This window comes from Gastrolobium bilobum, unplaced genomic scaffold, assembly GCF_033153095.1.
Source record: "Gastrolobium bilobum isolate Gb01-03AN ecotype WA unplaced genomic scaffold, APGP_CSIRO_Gbil_v1 utg2351, whole genome shotgun sequence".
Taxonomy (NCBI): domain Eukaryota; kingdom Viridiplantae; phylum Streptophyta; class Magnoliopsida; order Fabales; family Fabaceae; genus Gastrolobium; species Gastrolobium bilobum.
Window position 1 is genome coordinate 327,057 of NW_026897581.1, and position 20,094 is coordinate 347,150.

Consider the following 20,094-nt stretch of genomic DNA (forward strand, 5'->3'; position numbering starts at 1 on the left):
TTCTTCCTCTTCCTTTTATTTTATCACCCTTCTTTTCTCAATTCACGATGGAATTATGATACTTAGGATTATAGTACATAGACTTTCTAAACGGATCATCTAACGAGTTTACAATCGAGCCTGATTTCTTGTCCACCGTTGGTGATGCTGCTCATCTTGATCATGGACTTGACAAATGCATTTTCAAATTCCTTTTGGCAATTAGCAAACTTGGAAACCAATGTTTTAGTGTTGGGATGAGTGAGCAGGGCTTGATCAGAAGAGAAAATTCCCCTTCCTTGGAGGAGTAGCTTGTAATAAGCATTGTCAAACATGGTGGGGCTAGAATCCAATGGGGCACCTGCATTTTTTACCTTGTTGTGAGAGGGACACATGCTTCGGAGGCTGTTTGCAAATGATGGGTTCATGGACGGGTCAATGTCTTGTTTGGGGCTGAAGTTGTGGATTCTGTTCTGAAATGATGAACAGTGAGCGAACCCAAGGGTGTGACCTCCTGCACATTACATAACAATATAGCATCATATTATAACTAATATGGATTGCATGACTACCCCTTTTTTTAGTTTAGTTATGATTACATTTTTCTTTTGTGGGTGTTCAACTCTAGTGGATCAAGGTTGTTATAGGTTCTGTAAGCTTATGGTATCTATAGAGGAGATAACTTGGCATGGTGGTAGATTACTGTGTATAAACGGTAGGATGAGAGCCAGTGGGTGTAACTGTGTACGGTAACAACAAAGAGAATTAGGATTTCTAGACAAATATTTGGGAGGCTTAACCCTTCATTTATACAAAAGTTTATCTCATATTGGTTAAGATCCATTATCCAAAAGTGATGAGCCTATTATATGGGTCCAGAACATTGGGTAATGATTTTTGGTTAGTTAAATTGAATTTTCTTTGCTGCTATTTTACTATACAAACTTGATTTATGATTGAAGAAATAGGTACTAAATAATAATATTGGTTAAACAAATGTGGAATCATGATGGGTGACTGACGATAAAGGCACAGCCAAAGCAGTTAGTTAGTATTACATATTCCTAATTAGTAGATAAATTTGAATTTATTTTTAATTTTTTATAGTACCTGAGAGGGCTACTAGGTCTTCCAAGGAAAGGCCTCTCAGAGAGAAGCTTTGTTGTAGTTGGGAGAAATTGAAAGTGGGAGCTGGCAATTGTCTGGTTTCTGTGGCCTTTGATATTCTTCCATCCTTTCTTCCTTTGGGTACATCCCAAGTGGGCCCTCCAGACTAAGAAGCCACTCACAAACAGATAAAAAAATATTAATCAATTAATGAAAATTCTAATATTCGTTTGCCCCAAATGAGTTTGACCAAAATTATCTTAATAACTCCAAAAATAATAATACTATAATTTTTATGTTATTGTTTGTGACTCTGACCAAAGTAACAGCATCCCTAGCAGCAAGAGCCAAAATATCAGCACAAGATACGACCCCGGGGCAAACGGCTTCCACTGCTTTCTTAGCGTTGTCAATCACATAGAATGCGTGCAAAGAAATATTTGGAGGCCCATCCTTTTCTGCTTTGTTCTTTCTCTTAGATTCCAGCAGAACAGAGGCATCACAACCCTTCAAAAATTAGCAAATAATTAGTTATATAATTTAAGGAAAATATAAGAATCATGTTGCAGGAATGACACTGTTCATTCCTGCAACAAGGATCCGGCAATGTATTTTGAGGATACGGCGCCGTATTCTGATTTTGATTTGACTTTTTTTTTTAAGCGTGGGACCCACACTTGATTTGTGTGTGCAGAAAAATAGTCTTGTCATGTGACATGACAAAAAGCGAACCCATAATTTAATGCCAATTAACAAAGAGATATAGGCACAAAATTTTAACATGATAGGATCAATATTTACAATGTAATTTAGGTTGCTAGCCCCATATGAGTTGTCTTTTTTTTTAAGTCTCCTCAACCAGTTTATCTTTCAAATTAATTCAGTTTAAGCACTGTCGGATTCTATAACGGGGACAGCTCTCCTAAGACTATTTTTTTCAATCAAAAAACTCGAACACGGTATCTCTGATTAAGGGACACAAATTTATTAACATTAGTACCAATGGTATTTGGTATACGAGTTGTCTTTAACTAAGGTTAATAAGCACAAAGAAAAGTTGCATTAAAAGTTGCATTACCCTTATGAAGCAATCATGAAAATGCATCCTAAGCATAGCAGCAGGGACAGTTCTGTCATTCACGGCTGCTTTATGGACAGCACCAGCGACAATGGACTCTACATGAGGGCATGTAGAGTCATAGTAATTCACACTTAGTGCACTCGCATGAGAAGTGAAGAACACCATTATAAGCATCACTGTAGCAATTGCTGCCATATTTCTAATCACAAATAACAAATTCAAACTTTGTTTATGACTTGTGAGTTGTGAGAAACACTATAGAGAATGGTATTTATAGAGAAGGGGATAACATTGGAGACTTGGAGTTGTTACGGGTATATGCTTGTTAAACATATTTGGTGATCTATGAGCCTATTAGTGGAGTAGAGTTTCCAAGCATCTTCTATTAAATAAAGAAAAGTTGCATTTGGTATAGTTGCTTTTAAAAGCCAACATTATTTCAAATGCGAACCCATATATGTGGTCTCAAATTTTGGTTAACCTTTCCCTCTTCGAGTCTAATTTTAAAAGCTTTAGACTTTCATTTAAATATATATTGTCACCAAATTTAATATTTTACTTTAGCTGCCTTCTTTTATTTTCTTTGCATTTATGGTGAAAATAAAAGCTGCGTTCTTTCTATAGCATATTACTTGACCGATTTTCATATAATTATAAATTATATTAATTATATTTTCGAACTAAACTTGTTTGTTTTTATAGATTGAACCTACAATTATACTTGCTTTAATCCCGATTAGAAAAGTAACGTAAAGGGGTATTCGGTTGGACTAGCATACTGACCCCAGATTGAATGGTCGGGTGGTTTGGCTTCAATCGGTACAGGTATATATCTTTGCTTAATCTCAGTTCAATATAAATATTAAAGAACCCAATTATAAACTGAAGAACTTAAACTATAGCCATGTGATAAGGTTAAAAAATGAATTATTTATTATGTCTAACCCCGTTATCGATTGTTTTACTTGTAAAAGTTAACGCGGTTTGGTTTATGTTTTTACCAAAACTCAATTTGGCTCGGTGTACGAGAAGAGTTTAAAAATCTATTGCCCAAGAAATTTACTGTTAAATATAATGATTCTCACCGGTAAATCTTTATTATAGAGATTTAATTTGATGATTTGGATGCTAAATATGTGTTTAGAATGTGATTCTGTATAGTCTGGCATTTTTCACAAAAATCTCGTGAATAGTGATTTTTGTTGGGTATTTTGTACCGCTGTTTAAGCAACCGATAGAGTCCAGAAATGAATAAATTATGTGATAAATATATGGAAGTCCAATATATGCCAAACAAGTCATGTTTAGACCAAAAATCATAAATTTAGAAGTTTTACGATTTTGCATGCGAACAGTGCACAATAGTGATTCACAGTTGTTTAATTAAAAATGGTGCAAAAACCCAATTGTGAATTGCTAATTCTTTAGGGAATAAAAGTGAATGTAAATGAGCTCAGAAAAATGAAATTAGATTTTGAATTGATGAATTTTGGTCGTTCCCAGAGCGGAAATGACATTCGGTAAGCTGTTCCCATGGTGGGAACGACATTCAGTAGGACGTTCCCATAGTGCGAACGATGTTCAGTAAGTTGTTCCCAAAGGGAGAATGATGTTCCCATAGGAGAACGTTATTCCTTGGTTGGGAACACCACAAAGTTACTTATGGATGAAATGGATATAGAGTCATTTAATAAGTTGTTGACTTTAGTTAACTAAGCGTAAGTGAATAAAACATGTACAATAAGTCACTAAAAATATAAGACATCATCAGTCATCTTCCTTGTCATTTTCATGGAAGCCATTGGTGGAAAAGAGAGAAATTTGAGAAAATCATAACTTGAGCTACAGTTGTCGGAATCGAGTCGTTCCAAAGCCAAATCTTCTTAGAATTTTGAGAGGAACACAACCCAACCCTTATTTTCATGTGGGAAGCATTGTAGAGAGAGATCGCTACCCTCAAAGCTACGAAAATATTCTTGAATTTTTGGGATTTTGAGTGGTTTGGAGTTTATGGAAGCTTGAAGAACGTTCCCCTTTCCATTCTTGGGTGTTTAGTGGTAAGTATATCCAACTCTTTTCAAGTTTTCATGAAGAAATGAGAATGCTAGGTTTTGGATGAACAGTAACAACGTGAATAGTGACTTTTGATGGAAAAATAATGGTTGTTTGGTATTGTTTCATGTTATAGAGTTGTTCCTTGTGACATTATGGTGGAGGAACACCCATTGGAAGCAACATTTGCTCAAGATAAGTATTCTTGAAATTTTACCAAAGAGGGGTAAGCTGTGTTTTATGAGAATATGAGAAATTTTAGCCAATAGCTTAACGTTCCCTGTGTTGTATGAATTGTTGATCACCTTTATACATTTGCTATAGGTTGCTCTTATGTGAAAGTTTGTGATTGTGCTCATTTGGGCTAAAGAAAAATATTGGAAGTTATGTTTGATAAAGTGAGTGTTTAAATGACTCAAGAGTCAAGTCAAAAGTATGTTAAGCTATGAATTATGTGAAAACGAAGAGAGGAACGTCTTGCCTTCCTTGTATGTGGCTTTGGCCATATGAGGTCTAGGTAGGTTAGGATGTTCTAAAAATGGTAATGAGTATTTTAAAGGCATGGTTATGTCATTCTAAGACCCTATGTAAGCATGAAACCATGTGGTTGCTTGTTGAATTAGCAATCACCCTAAAATGGTCTAATATGTGAGTTTAAGAATTTTGATCTTGACTTGTGGGTTGGCATATAATTGGCATAAGCTTTGTGAGTAAAGATGAAAGTAATAAAGTGTGTGTCTTGTATAATTACATGACATTATATCATTTTATTGAGTTTGGTTTTGAATACTTCGCTAGGTGTGCCTAAGGATTTCGAACATTTGGATTTTTTTCAAGGAAGATAAGTGACTTGTGTGACAAGTAAGACTATTGTTAAAGCTCCAAGAGATAAGCTCTATGTTTATGGGGTTCGCTCCTACTTTGTGTTCCGCCATAATGTACGAACTGTGGTCGGGTTGTATGATATGTATGAGATATATGATATAGATGCATTCATATAGAGTTATATGATAATATGATATATTTTGCTTTGATGTGATTTCTGAAATGATCTTTGGCCATTGATTCTATATGCACTGATGTCTGCTTAGGGTCCTCCCTTGGGAATGACTGTGTATATCTCTGTTATATGTTGAGTTCCGCTTGGGGTCCACCCTTGGGAACATATGCATTGATTTTTGCTTGGGGTCCTCCCTTGGGACTGACTGTGTACACCTCTGTTATGTGATGATCTTTGGCCATTGATCCTATGTGCATTGATGTCTGCTTGGGGTCCTCCCTCGGGACTGACTGTTGTATCTCTGATATGTTTTTGGTTCCGCTTGGGGTCCTCTCTTGGGAACACGTGTGCTGATTTCCACTTGGGGTCCTCCCTTGGGAATGACTGCGTACGTCTCTGATAAGATATGTATATATATGTTTTGTTCAGTTATGATAATTGTTATATGATGCCTCTTACACCGCTGATATGTGTGGTTCCACTTGGGGTCCTCCCTTGGAAATGACTGCGTACATCTTTGATATGATATATTTTTTTCTGATGTGATTATTGTGATGATTTTCGTAAATTAGTTTATATGCACTGATTTTCGCTTGGGGTCCTCCCTTGGGATTGACTGTGTACACTTCTGTTATGATATTTGTTACGTGCGCTAAGTTTCGGTTTGGGTCCTCCCTTGGGAATGACTGTGTACATCTCTGATAAGATAAATGTATATGCTTTGTTCAGTTATGATATTTGCTTATATGATGCCTTGTATATTATGTATCTGACATTCATGCAGGAACTGAGCCCAGGGTATGGAGAGTTCTCTATAAACCTGGAGCTTACTGGAGATTCGTCTCTAACCCTATTTGGGGATATGATTTCAGGTATACAGTTAACTGGAGAGCCCTTACAGGGCAAGGATACGACCCGTGGCTTGAGGTGCTGTAGTGGATATGTGTATTTTGGATGATTCGTTATCACTGTGTAGAGACATGATCCGTGTGTAGCATTATACTGCCATTATTTTGAAGGACATGTATTTATTGTTTAGTAGTGTTCTGTTCAGTTTGGGATCATGAGGTTTGATCCATTATATTGTATATGGTCTGTATATATTTTGTACATGTTTTCAGATTTTATGCATGTACATTTGTGTATTCAGACATGTTATATGATGATGTAGTGCTCAGATATGTGCATGTGCTGAGATATGTATGTTATTAGACATAGTGGCACAGAACCAGTTATGCATGCGCCCATGGATGGGTATTAGGTCCGTTGTTGGACCATATATGATTATATTATATGTTTAAGATGATATTTTATCAGGTATGAATTATGAGAATGGGGTTTAATCCTCTTTTGTTCGGTTTACAGCCGTTACGCTATCCGAATTTAGACTCTATTTGGATTGACACTTGTTGTCACATTCAAATGGTCAAGGGCCATTACACATGGTCATAGATAAGAGATGAAAGTTTTAGAGAAGAAATGATTACTGATGCGAAAGAAGGAACGTAAGGCTATATATCATGTGAAACGAAATAAAGAAAAGGAAAAAGTTAGCTTGTATTTTCGTAAGCTAATGCAAGATTATAAGTTAAGTCTTCCGCTGATGCATGTTTTAGTATCATATGTATGTTAATTGAACTGACTCGAGACGGGGATGTTACACTAAAATTTTCCAATGCCTATATAAATAATTTCACTTTAATCATCAACTTTCAGTGTTGTTGCTATAAGAGATCTGAAACTTAAAGTGTCTACACACTTTTTCCTTCCCAGAATATTCGGAAACTTAATCATACACTTTCAGCAAGGAGGCTTGTTCGTGTGCTGAGATACGAAGAAGGCTTGTACGTGAAAAAAAAAAAGATTCAGTGGCAGCAGAGGCAAGAGAGATCACCACATCGATACAAAAGAAAATTCTCATGGATCTGTGCTACAAAAGGTAATATTCTATTAAACATAAAATCAGGATGATCTGTTGCATTCCAAATCACATCAGTCTTTACTTCCGTAAATCAAAGTGCACTAATAAATACTATGTATGTGAATAAGTGATATAAGGTTATTCTAGTTTAATTAATGATTTTGAATTCAAATCTGAATATCCAACCGAATTAAAAATGTGATTGGAAAAACTTTGAGTGACTCTCAAACGATAGAGAAATCTTAAAAAAAAAAAAAAAAAAATTGTTGGTCAATGCAGTTTCCAGTACTACAGCAGAGAGATGATGTCCTTATTACTAGCAAGTAATTTATACAATTTATAGTTTTTTGAAAATTTAAAGAAAATACAGACAGACACCTGCTTAGCTCCATTATTGCTATGAACGGGGAAACATGGGTCACTTTCTCGAAACGGTTTAAGTGAGACATGAGATGGAGGGTGTGTGCCAACTAATCTCGTGACTTTTTTTTTTTCATAGATTTTTGAACCGGTTTATGGATTATTTGGATTAATTCGATTCAGCCGGTACATGATCTGAAATGATATACCAACTAATGTTGTGACTCTTATTTTTATTTTATTTTTGAAATTTCTCCCTATTCATCGATTAACTCATGCCATGTGCTTTGATCACACAAAAAAACTCGGTAGATTCCCTGCAAGTTGCAAGAGCATCTTCATTTGCATCTAGCAAGGTTTACCATGTTTTGTAGCCCCATCAAATTTTGCTAGTTTCAAAAACTTGAAGGAATTAATACATAACAGTTACACAATACACCACTATATTGAAAATTTCAGGGAATTCATATTTTCTCAACTCCCGCGATACAGCTACAACAATAGTATTCATATTACAACAATTTATGGTATAAATTAAAACTTCAAATATGCTTATTTCTACAAGCTTGAGCTTTCATATGATATGATAATGATTGTTATTGATAAAATATAATGCAACTTTTGCAACAACAAAAAATATATAATGCAAGCCACGTGCTACCAATAAGATGTTGGAGTTGATGGGTTTGGTCCACCAAATTATGAAAACCAGAAGAGGAGTGGCGGGCTGCTCCATTAAAATAATAAGCACGCCTCAGCCGTTCTGGTTTATGGGAAAATCTAAAATCAAAAACCCAAAACCAAGAAGACCTTTTTTTATGGGCTTAGAATTGGACCGGGCTAGAAAAAGTCTGGCCAAAAGCCCAATTTGCTGGAACGATATCTTGGAAAACTTTGGTTTCTCCATCAGTGGTTGTGACCCTAAAGGACAATGATTGACCATTCAAAAACGCATTGGATTGCCAATTGGTACCCCAGTTTCTTGACATAGCCATCCACCCAGTTTTTGAGCCTTTAATGGACACAGATTGTATTGATCCAGCACCTGCGACATTGCTTATTAACACAAGTTCAAAGTAGTCTCTCCCATTGATAGTGAACCTCACCCCTCCGTGCTTTTTGCATGGAACCCTGTAAAATTGAAATTTGTCACATAAATAATTAATGTGTTAAGGAACAATATAATATGAGTTTGTTTTCTAATAAAAATAACAAAATAATAAGTTGAAACCAGCACACACACAAAAAAAAGTGTATATGTTATGTGCAATATTTTTCTCCTTTTACACAATAATAGAATTGTTTCCTGTACAAATATTGAAATTCATGCCAACTTTTTTTTTTAATCGGTGGCCCCATTTTTTTTTTGTTTCAGCAGGAGGCAATTCTTTTCTTTTATAATAACAGAAAGTCATTGCCCATATATTATTTATGCTTTAAGTCCAAAGAATTCAGATGTATTAAAAATAATATAATATATAAAATTATTAATATAAATTTTGTAAACTAATTAACTTTTATGATGATTTCCTATTGCCCCAATTTTAACTTTCATATTTCACACCATAAAAAAAGAATTTTGGTGCGGTGGCCTAAATTTTATTTTTTATTTTATTTAAAAAAAAAAAACCATGTTCTCTTTTGTGATAGACAGATAAATTATCCACGCTTTAATTTTATAAAACTCTTTAACGTAAGGGAATATGTTAAGGAATAATATAATATAAATCTAATTGAAGTGTTTTCAGCTAATAATTTAAGCTTTGGTGTAACTTTTATGTGCCATTGCGGACAAGGTAAGTGATATTAATATTATTAGACCAAGATACGGGGCACAAATTCAAACCTTTGGAATAAGACAGGCACGATCCCTCCGCGGTAAATACCAATCTTTTCCCATGCGGGTTGAGCCATGTCAAAATGCTTGAGAGGTGGATTGCACCATCCTCCATTGTTGTTAGCGAGAGCAAAATTGGGAGGGCAAAAGTTTGTGGCAGTTATGGTCACGGATCTTCCTTTAATGCACCATCTGGCGTCTGTTTTATAATCACATATGATTTTGTAGCACTCTCCACATGAAGCCCCATCATTAAATAACGCAGTACTTAAAGCAGCAGTTCTAGTCCCATACCCTGTTGAATACAGATCCCCATACCCACAAGCTCCTCCTGCATTCATACGTAAATATTTATGTCAAAATTTAATCTTTGCAAAGTAGCTTTGGAAAAAAAAAAACTACTATTAAATTTCCAAGCACTAATATAAATGATGGAACTTAATCATCATTCAACCTTAAATTTCTAACAAAGTACTAATATAATGTTAAAAGGTAGAGTCACAATGGCTTACCCATAGTGCCTGAGGCATCGCTACCCCCATAAAAAGTGGCATGAGCATTGGTCCATCCAGAAGGTAATAAGGCATAGGTATTGATTGTGAAACAGCATAATGCGATGAGGCTAGCCAAAACATACATAACTTTGGCCATTATCTTCTTGCTTTCTGAATGCTCGAGACCCTAAATGAAGGGCTGAAAATGTAGACGAAGATGATGAGGTTGAAGAAGGGTACTAAGACTAGAATTCGTATTTACATTTATTGTAATTTCCAAGCACAAAAGCTTTGTCTTTAAATAAGGGATGAGACTCGCCAAGGCAACGATGGCACATGTGAGGGTCCTGCAAGAGGAGAGAAGTCAGAAAACTATTTTTATTATTTGTTAAATTAAATTTATCTGAGCAAGTCTTCAGAGTTCTGAACGTCATTCAATTATTCCCACGTTCTCTTCAGTCTTTCTCTTATGATTGTATTTCCCACCCCACATGCCCATCCCCATATAAGAGCCGTGAATGTATCAAAAACCACAAGGCCCATTTGGTCTTTTACTTTTATTTTTTATTTTTTTATTTTTTTATTTTAGCACCTCCCAAATCCCAATGTCTAGTTCTTTCTTTCTATCTCATATGGATCTCTTGGTTTGTAGCCATTTGTGTATAAAAAGACACACAATAGTTTTTATCAAATGGAACAAATGGAGTAGATCATAGCACACATGGGCACATGGAAATGCTTGGCGATGTCGTTTTAAGTGAGCTACATACACATGTTCCATTTTGGTTATAAAGATTGTCAGTTGTCTGTTTGCAAGCAACTTTAAAATAATCACCGTTGATTCAATCTGAGAACACATGGGATATTTGACGTCTAAATTACTGAGTGAATATTCAAAACCTATTAGCCTGATTTAAACGAGCCATGTTAAGCAAAACAACGATTCAATATAAGTGAATATTCAATTATTCATAATATATGACTGCACCGTCAAGCAAACTCAAAATAACAAGGAAGTTCACTATGAGACTTACGGACACGAAATGTTACTATGTTATAATTTTCCCAAAAGCATGATTCGTTTTCCCCCTCACTTAAGAAATGGTCTATAAAATCTCAACAAAATTCGAAAAAAGGAGTTGTATCTTGCATTACAGCGTTGGAGATAGTCTTCAATGCAATCTAACTCAAACGAGAGGAAAATGACATTTTATCTGACGAGAGAAAAATACAAACATGTACGTTCAAGAAGCAATAAAACATTATTGTTATAACTCAATTACTACTCCACAATAAAAACCTTTTCTCTTTTTGGCCAATCAGAAAATAATTTTCAATAGTCAAACATCTGATTTGAATCACTAACATGGTCCTAAATAATTGATTAGCTTTTCCAGACCCTAAAACGTCATTCTCCGAACAAGGAAACAAGACATTGCTGTCACCATGGTTGGAAACTAACAGTAAATATTTCAATTCAGTAGAAGATTTCTAGAGATCTTCTATGTAGAAAATAAAATTTCACTTTTCAAAAACGAAGGAGTAATGGAATTTCTCCAGAAGAGAAATATGAGCAAATGAATGAAACAAAGATCCTGACAGCAACTGGTAAGATTAAAAGAACAAGATCGTTATCAGAAGTCATCATCATCTTCCTCTGCGATATGCTTAGCCAGTTCTTGCTCTTGTTGTTGCCTCTCTCTCCTCTTCTCGGCACTTTCCTTTTCCTTGTGTGTGTTTGGTGGAAAACGCAGGGCCCGAACAGCCTCATTGTGCATGTTAAGACAAAAGGCAATCCGAGAATTAAAGGCCAATTGAGGCTCATTTGTAATGTAAATATCTCCAGTTTCTTTGGAGACCATCCACCCATTAGCATGGTCCAATGTAGCATCAATTGCCCCATCACGGATAGCCTTAGCTATAATGCTCTCAGCATCAGAAACCGGACTTGCAGAGTTCAACCTCAATTTTAGAGCTACATCAGCAAGCGAGATGCGAGAATATGATATGTTGATGTTGCGTAAACCAGTCCTGATGACATTATGACGGAGCCGAACAATCAAATTATGAGTTCTGTCTGTATTGAAAGTGGCAGCATACTTCTGTGCAACATTCCTAAAAAGCTCCAAGTCACCAATCCGGACAGCCTGATGCCATGTACAAAACGAAAGTGAGAGAGAGATTGGTGAATGTTGGAATCGCTAAATCTGAAATATTAGACTCCCTGTGTCTGTATATTAATTTGGATTGGCGGAGAGTACCCACAATCATTGTGCGTATAGAAACAGATGAAAATTGAAGATCCATTCAATGAAGAACAGTGATTTCGATGCAGAAAAATCAAATTAACGCAGGACCTCATCTTTGAAAGAGGTTTGCCACTAGGATATTGCCAAGACCACACAAAAAAGTATCTATAATAGCTATGTATTAAGCCCAAAACTTTTACACAAATTTCCTGAATGTATTATTTTAAGCATAAATTACACTCACCCACTCCCCTGAAGGTATGGCAAAATAACACTGCATCCCATTATTCCCTCAATATCACACTCCACCCATTTGACTGCATTGACTAATAGAACAAACTACATCACATTTTCACCAATCACACAAAAACACCAAAACTAAACATCAAATAAACAACACAGTTGAAACCAGAGCAGTGAGGCAACGAGAAACAAGCAGGATAAAGGGGACCAGCAAAACGTAACCAAAATAAGACACAAGGGAGATGGTGCAAAGACCAAGTAAAGTGATTTGGAAGTAAAATAAAGCACCAAATAGATATTACAAAGCAAGTCTGAGGTTGCCCTCTGCAAAAATTGTTTTCGACCAAATACTTCTATGTAAATATTTTTTATTCTTTTACTTTATATAAATTCTTCATGGTTTCTCATCTACATTTTCCAATGACAGTCCTCCACACTAAGATACTTCGAATGCTCATTTAGTTGCTTAATTTTTTATTTATTTTTTTACATAATGCTGTAAGTCAGCCTTCATTTTTTAAAAAAGAGAATTCATGGAATTTTATGTTCGAAAGAGTTGAATTGGGCCCTTACAACCTGCATTGAAGGTGCACCTTCTGGTTTAAATAATTCAAAAGGAAAAGAGAGTTGTTGTTTTTTAACTTGCTATTACAGATTATTTTTGAAATATAGAGAAATTCAAATTTCGGAAGATGTATTTGTCATTTCAAAATTCATATGTTAAATGAAAATATTGCAGGAAAACTCAAAAAACAGATGTTACTTTATATAGTAGTATAGATGCATCTATGTGTATGTAGTTATGTACTTGTGAATGCTTAAAGAGAAAAGGCAGCGACTTGAGTCGATTGACTAATGAAAGAAAATAAAATAAAAAATTAAAGGATTAACATGGGAGAAGGCAAAAGGGGAACTTGTACAAATCAATTGTAGAGTAATGAACGCAAAATATAAGATTAAAAAATAAATGAAGATAGACATATGGACTATTTATGCAAGACTTATTGTTTTACACAATTTTCATGCACATTTTCCGATAAAAATTACAAGTTAGCTAGTAGTGATTGAAAGAGTAGGGAATGATAATGAATTAATAATGTGAGAAATAGTATATGTTAGATGGATATCATTGCGACTAACTTTGGTTAGTTGTGTGGACTCACATTTGTAAGCTCAAAGTAAGGCCTCAGAGCTTTCTCCATTCCTTTCTGCATAAAGATAGTCCTCTCCGGAATTTCACCCAACAGTAAACGCACTATAACAGCCCACTTGTTACATTGAATCCGAAAACCCTGTGCTGCAACCGGAGCTTTACGAGCAGCCTGCAGGAGAGACTCTTTTGCATCTGTATACTCCAACTGAATTGTATGAATTTTCCCAAGGTAGAAGAGATAACGACAGAACTGAAACAGAAATACAACAAATGTAGACATGTCAAAGAAAAATGAATAAAATGGGAAATTTTACCAACAATTAATTAGAAAATACAAAAATAAATTTCAGAATCATTGAGAAGGTTCAACACAAGAGCATAGTCTCAAAACATTCCTCAGACTGTCAGACCAGGTATAGAAGGTGGAGATTGCATTTACCATAGGAGACAAATCACATTGACACCTAGAATAACAGAGACATTATACCTGGTGGTTTGAATGTGCTTCGAAACGTGGAGCCTTAGACCTCAACTTCTCTGCTTGATCATATAGGTTGTAGTGGAGGTAGTTCCGAAGTAACAGATTCAGGAGTGTTTCCTGCATCACATCACCAGGTAAGTACAAGATCCATAGCCCTTGTGAAAAGGAACCACCAAGCAAGTTGAAACAAACCTGACCGAGCTCATCATGGCGAAGTGTAGCAATACGATGCAGTGCAAGGAGGTTGCTGAAAACAAAAAAAGCCATTTTGGTTTTGAATAAGTTAAATCACTTTCAGTTTGTAAATCTCATTAACCGTTCTGTATCAAACATGCATAAGCATCTGCTTCTGAATTTATTCTTGAACGGCATAGATAAGCACCAAACTCACCCTCGAATTTCAGCAAGATCTCCTGTAAGCTCATAGCTATATGAGTAATAAAAGTACAGTCTGGATGCAATAACATCAACAGTTCTCCTGTTCAGGCTTTTCAGCCGCACAATGCTTGCAGAGGAACAAGCTTTGGCCTAAAATGAAAAATTAAAGAAACCTCAGCATATATAATCATTCATCAATTGACAAAGTTGATAACAGGGCCCAACCTCAGCGTATAGTTTCTGATCAATCAGAAAAAGAAGCACGAGGAGGTAACAATATATTTCTAGCTCTGGCAATGAGTGCTTCGCCGGGGATTGAATAGCATATGTTGCAGTGTCCACTTCCATCTCCTGATTATCCTCCTATACAGCCAGTGACAAAGTTATGGACTTGGAAGACCATTGCATTTGCATCCATTAAAACATTAGAAGCTTACACTCATATAGTTCCCATTCTTTAATTTTTTAATAGAAGCAAAACTACGTGACATCTCCACATATGTCCAATAAATAATAGATCAGAGCAACTAAATGATGAAATGGTTTCTACAAATTGGATAAAGCGGTAGAACCAACATTTATCTCAGTAGAAAAATCTGAATACTTATTCAATAATAACTATCAATGAATGTAATAATTACAGCAGTGGCAGAGCCACATTGGTGCCAACTGGTACCTTGGCACCAGCTGACTTTCAATAAATTTTATTTATTATATAATTATATAATTAATTGTAATTTGACCAGGGTTTTAGGTTTAATTTGGCACTGTCTAAAATTTAAAACGTTTAAGCCATTAGGATTAGTCTGGCGTGAGGATTTTGGGTAGATTGTATTATGTTGTGTGTTCGATTCCCACCTATATTTCCAAAAAAAAATTAAAATGTTTAATAAAATTAAAAAATCTCCTCTCCACCACTAGACTTAGGTCTCTCTTTCTCTTTCTCGATCTAGCTTCCTATGCTCAGATTGTGCTATTTTTATTAGCATTTCGCATCATCACGTTTTAGATCTTCGATTTCCTTTGAGGTCTAGTTTTTATGCTCTTGGAATCGGAATTATTTACTTGGTTGTTAGTAGGATTTTTGTTTAATACTTGAGTTGATAATCAATTTTAGATTGACCCTGTTAAGTACAAGAGCATCTCGTGTCTGGGTTTGGAGTTTTGCTCAAGGAGCAGGGATTCAAGGGCTTTTTCCACGGCTAGGTGCCTACCTTGCTCGGTTACATTGCACAGGGTGCTTGCAACTTGCAAGTTTGGGTTCTATAAGTTCTTTAAGAAGTATTATTCTGATATTGCTGGTCCAGACTCCAGAGTATGCAAGCAAGTACAAGACCTTGATCTACCTTGCTGGTTCCGCATCTGCGGAGGTTATTGCTGATGTTGCACACCTGCACTCTGCCCCTTTGAGGCTGTGAAGGTTCCTGTCCAAACTCAGCCCGGTTTTGCGAGATGTTTGCTTATAAATGCTGTTAATTTTCCACGGATTAATTTGTTTATTTTCATGATTCGAAATACTTGCCAGATCGCATACAAGGTGTTTGATCAAAAGTTTGAGCTATTAATTTTAGGCTAAAATACAATTTAATTCCTTAAACATTGGTCATGTTTTAATTGTTTCAATTAAAACTATTGTTCGTCATTTGATATTTTGATATGTAAATTTTTTTGGCACTAGCTAAAATTGGAGCCACTGAATTACAGCAATCAAAGTGATACACAGAAATAATTACCTTGGGATTGGGAAGGTATGAAGATAACATAGTGTGCGGCTCTGAACCGCGAATTAGAACGTAATCGATAAAAGATGAGAGAACCGGCGCTGTCAGTTTCTGCCTCAACGCAATTGTGAGACGCAGCGCTCGAGCAATTCTACGAACTTCCTTTGAGCATGAACCGGTTTCAATAATTGATGCTATCTCCTTCAAATCTGTGAGCGAAAGAAAAAATAAGCAAAGAAAATGGAGCGATGTTCGAGTGAAGTGGTTTGAGGAAGAGACTTACGCTGCAATGTAGATGGAGGAGCTGAAGAAACAGAGTGCGAAGGCGTTGTGTGATCTTTCATGTCCACGTCTTGAGTCATATTCCACAAATTCTACTGCAACCACACACTACTGTCAATATATTTCGATCTGTAAGTTGGCAAAACGAAGCTACTCAAGAATTGAGAGATTTTGTTATATCGTTGGATGAAAACCCTAACACGGTGCGGTTGGGACAGAAACTCAAGAACATGGGGAGGAAGCAGTGAAAACACAAAAAGAAGACAGCAGCAGCAGCAAGAGAAAAAGTGAGCTGGGGCAGGAAAAAGAAAAGCAAAAACAAAAAGAGCGAGAAAAGAAAAACAAAAAAAAAAAATTCAGCGACGAATCCAAATATCTTATATTTCATATCCAAAGTTCATCGGGGAAAAAAAATTAAAATATTATTATTTAAATAAAATATTACAAAAACGTAGTAATTTAAAACTAATTTATAGATTTATAGCAACCAATCGCGCTCAAAATAGGCATGGTTGGTCACGTCCACGTAAGTCCCATTAGGGTGACTGATCGTGCCCAAATTGGGTGCAACTCTTCAAGTGATGACACGTGCAGTTAAAAGTCAACAGTTTTATCGTAAAATTTTGGAATGCCATAACTTTTAACTTGGGTGTCAGAATAAAGTGATTTTTTTTATTTCACATAATTTTTCGAGATTTACGCAATGACATCTCATTAAAAGGGATTTGGTCAAAAAAAATTCCAAATTATTTTTTAATTTGCAACAATAGTGCCACCACAAAAGCATTTTATCTCCCAAAATTTTTCAAAAAAAGAACAACATACATTTATTTGCTAGAAATGTTTCTAATCATCATGGTGGTTTCCTCTACTTCCACACGCATAGGCAACGAATGATAACAACAACAATGTTTCTTCTTACGAAAAGCCCTAGAATACTTTAGGACGTAATGATATACTTTAGGACGTAATTTTTTTCAAAAGAGGAAACACACATGCCAATCAAGATATGTACTTTAGGACGTAATGATATACCTTGTTCGTGATTAAAACTCCAAGGTGATCAATGTAAGGTTTGAAAAGGTTCAAACCCTCTAATGTTGATCCACACCACCCTACGTCAAGATGCAAGAACCCTTCTTGAAAAGCCACCAATTAAACACCACAAAGAAGGCTGGCTAGGCGTTCAATAGATGAAGGAGGAGGCAAGGTTAATGTGTTTAGATGAGTGAAATTTTCAGCTTAAAACTTCACAAAAGTGGCGCATGGAATTGATGAGAAGTGGCTAGGATATTCTTCAAGACTCTCTTAAGAAAAACCTAACAAAATGATGACCAAAGGAGATGAAAGAGTCTGAGCATTCAAGTCAGATTTTTCACTTAAAAATCTGATCAAAGTGGCGCACACCAAGGGAGAAAAAGGTGGAGTTGTTGCAATTCAAATTTTCCCAACAACCTATCTTTTAATCCTCATGAGACTAGGTCTAAACCTTGTCAAAATTCTGACTTAATGACCATCATATGGCCAGCCATATGGTGCGCCCCTTTGGTCCACAATGCAGTCCAAATACATTGAGTAGTTGCATTCAAATTTGAACCAACTTACTCACTTATTCTCTCAACCAACCAAATCTGATTTGGAGCTTATTTGGTTGACTAAATGACACTCATAACAACCCAAATCAGCAACCCAAACAACCTTGGATGATGCTCAGATATCTCCTCTTGATACTAGGTATTTGTTCCAACAAGATCTTATCTTATCCTTTTGTTATGCAACAACTTTTCATAGCCAATTCAAATTCGAATTCAAACATTTAAATTCAAAATTAAAATTCAAAATTTAAATATTTGATAATTAATTTAACTAATTAAATTAATTAAAAATGTCTTGAACCATCCAATCCCATTACAATTACCATGCGCCCTTTTCCTCTTAGGTGGGCTTCCAAACTTCTTCTTGGGCTAACAACCTTTATTAGGCCCAATACTTTTAATGTTATATCATCAAGACAATAAGGTGTTAGTGTGTGACCCATTAGGCCCAACATAGCCACTGACATAAATAGGTTTGGGCCCAACAAGCTCACAACCCATTTAATGACAACACAGAGCACTAGCAATGCTTTGTTGCCCCAGATCTAGTTAGGTTAATGACATGATCATCCTATTACATATATTTGGTTACCGCATGTATTTTCTTTCATCAAGGTTACCTTCCCATTAAACCTAGGGTGAGGATACGTATCAACCCTTGCGGTTTAGGGTAAGCTTTAATTCGAAATAGGGAATCTTCAATTTACTGACTCTAAAGGCAGATCATCTCATAATCTCTTTTACTATGCATAGATTCCCGACTCCTGTAAATGTCATCCCGATTTCTCCGATTTACAGATAACCTAATCCCTTATAGAGATTTGACGAATTCCTTCAGCTTATCACCCTAGGCCTGTGCTTTTTCATGACATGCCCAAAAGTATACCTATGAGTCTCCATGTTTCAGGAAGACGAGGTATACAATCAAAACATGCCTTCTAGAACACAGTCTAGGTGACAACTTATGGTCTAAGGAAAGACATACCCAAATACTAAGAGACTGCTCTAATGATACTTTTGTAAGATTTCCTCATAGGGTCTCTTTGTGGGTCTGTTCAGTGCGAGCTATACCCTTATGGGTCCACCCACGACTTTAGCTAAGACATCTCCATATTTGTAGCTCATGAGGTCTTTACCTTGTATCCGAATACAAGTAGATAAGTCGTGCTAGTCTTACCCGAGATTACTGATCCCCATTCTCAGTGTCTCTAGACTAGGAACATAAAATTAGGAATAAACATCTGGTATCCTTAAATCCTCATGATCGTGATCTCATCACAGATACTCAAGAGATACCTATTTTATTCCAAGGGGTTTATGCAGTTACTCATATAATCTATTAACAATAATATTGAGACAAAATATGAAACAGGATAAAGAGTGCTTATTATTTATTTGCGACAATATAAAAAGGTCCACATATGTCCTCGTCTAATCAAAAGATTGTCTCTAGGACATCCATATACTAACAAGCTCCCACTTGGCTTAGAGCCAATCTGACCTAAGTCATATACTTAAAGCCTCATAATGACTATCATGTTTTCTCTGAGAAACAGCCTTCGTCAGAGAATCGGCTAGGTTATCATCTGTGGGAACATAATCTATCTTTACATCCATTCTATCAATGATTTCTCTAATCAGGTGATATCTGCGGAGCATGTGCTTAGATCTTTGATGAGACCTAGGTTCCTTTGACTGCGCAATGGCTCATGTGTTGTCGCAAAGCAACTGTATGGGCTCATCCACGCTTGGAACCACCCTTAGTTCAGATATGAACTTCTTGATCCACACGACCTCCTTAGCCTCTTCTGAAGCAGCTATGTATTCAGCTTCTGTCGTTGAATCTGTTGTAGTCTTCTGCTTGGAACTCTTCTAAGACACTGCCCCACCATTTAAAAGGAATACGAATCCTGATTGTGACTTGCAGTCATCTTTGTCACTCTGAAAGCTGGCATCAGTGAATCCTTTCACTGATAGTTCATCCACCCCACCATAGAACAGAAACTCATCCTTAGTTCTTCTCAAGTACTTAAGGATGGTCTTGACTGCTGTCCAGTGACCCTCTCCAGGGTTAGACTGATATCTGCTTATAATGCTCAAAGCGTATGAGACATCTGGTCTCGTACATATCATGGCATACATGATGGATCGTATAGCCGAA

General features: G+C 36.1%; 3 protein-coding genes across 3 annotated transcripts; all 3 read right to left on the reverse strand.

Moving 5' to 3' along the window:
- Positions 1–95: 95 nt before the first annotated feature.
- On the reverse strand, positions 96–2,362 carry LOC133308252 (peroxidase 64). Its single transcript, XM_061508860.1, has 4 exons — positions 2,165–2,362; positions 1,405–1,593; positions 1,090–1,252; positions 96–493 (listed from the first exon to the last, which is right to left on the reverse strand). The coding sequence occupies exons 1-4, from the start codon at positions 2,360–2,362 to the stop codon at positions 96–98; spliced, it is 948 nt and encodes a 315-aa protein (XP_061364844.1).
- A 5,962-nt stretch (positions 2,363–8,324) lies between these two features.
- On the reverse strand, positions 8,325–10,004 carry LOC133308253 (expansin-A11). Its single transcript, XM_061508861.1, has 3 exons — positions 9,850–10,004; positions 9,347–9,668; positions 8,325–8,631 (listed from the first exon to the last, which is right to left on the reverse strand). Exons 1-3 carry the CDS (start codon positions 9,986–9,988, stop codon positions 8,325–8,327), a joined length of 768 nt encoding a protein of 255 aa, XP_061364845.1. The 5' UTR covers positions 9,989–10,004.
- A 1,120-nt stretch (positions 10,005–11,124) lies between these two features.
- On the reverse strand, positions 11,125–16,533 carry LOC133308251 (probable 26S proteasome non-ATPase regulatory subunit 3). Its single transcript, XM_061508859.1, has 8 exons — positions 16,340–16,533; positions 16,069–16,265; positions 14,561–14,698; positions 14,349–14,485; positions 14,150–14,204; positions 13,964–14,074; positions 13,487–13,726; positions 11,125–11,978 (listed from the first exon to the last, which is right to left on the reverse strand). Exons 1-8 carry the CDS (start codon positions 16,416–16,418, stop codon positions 11,466–11,468), a joined length of 1,470 nt encoding a protein of 489 aa, XP_061364843.1. The 5' UTR covers positions 16,419–16,533; the 3' UTR covers positions 11,125–11,465.
- Positions 16,534–20,094: the final 3,561 nt, after the last annotated feature.

Coding starts and splice junctions, on each gene's coding strand:
- LOC133308253 (XM_061508861.1), bottom strand. CDS start 9,988: ATGGCCAAAGTTATGTATGTTTTGGCTAGCCTCATCGCATTATGCTGT. Junction 9,669..9,849: donor CGATGCCTCAGGCACTATGG/GTAAGCCATTGT, acceptor GTATGAATGCAG/GAGGAGCTTGTGGGTATGGG. Junction 8,632..9,346: donor GTGCCTGTCTTATTCCAAAG/GTTTGAATTTGT, acceptor TCAATTTTACAG/GGTTCCATGCAAAAAGCACG.
- LOC133308252 (XM_061508860.1), bottom strand. CDS start 2,362: ATGGCAGCAATTGCTACAGTGATGCTTATAATGGTGTTCTTCACTTCT. Junction 1,594..2,164: donor TTCATGATTGCTTCATAAGG/GTAATGCAACTT, acceptor TAATTTTTGAAG/GGTTGTGATGCCTCTGTTCT. Junction 494..1,089: donor AGACCTAGTAGCCCTCTCAG/GTACTATAAAAA, acceptor TGTAATGTGCAG/GAGGTCACACCCTTGGGTTC.
- LOC133308251 (XM_061508859.1), bottom strand. CDS start 16,418: ATGACTCAAGACGTGGACATGAAAGATCACACAACGCCTTCGCACTCT. Junction 16,266..16,339: donor TCCTCCATCTACATTGCAGC/GTAAGTCTCTTC, acceptor TTTCGCTCACAG/ATTTGAAGGAGATAGCATCA. Junction 14,486..14,560: donor ATCAGAAACTATACGCTGAG/GTTGGGCCCTGT, acceptor TTTTCATTTTAG/GCCAAAGCTTGTTCCTCTGC.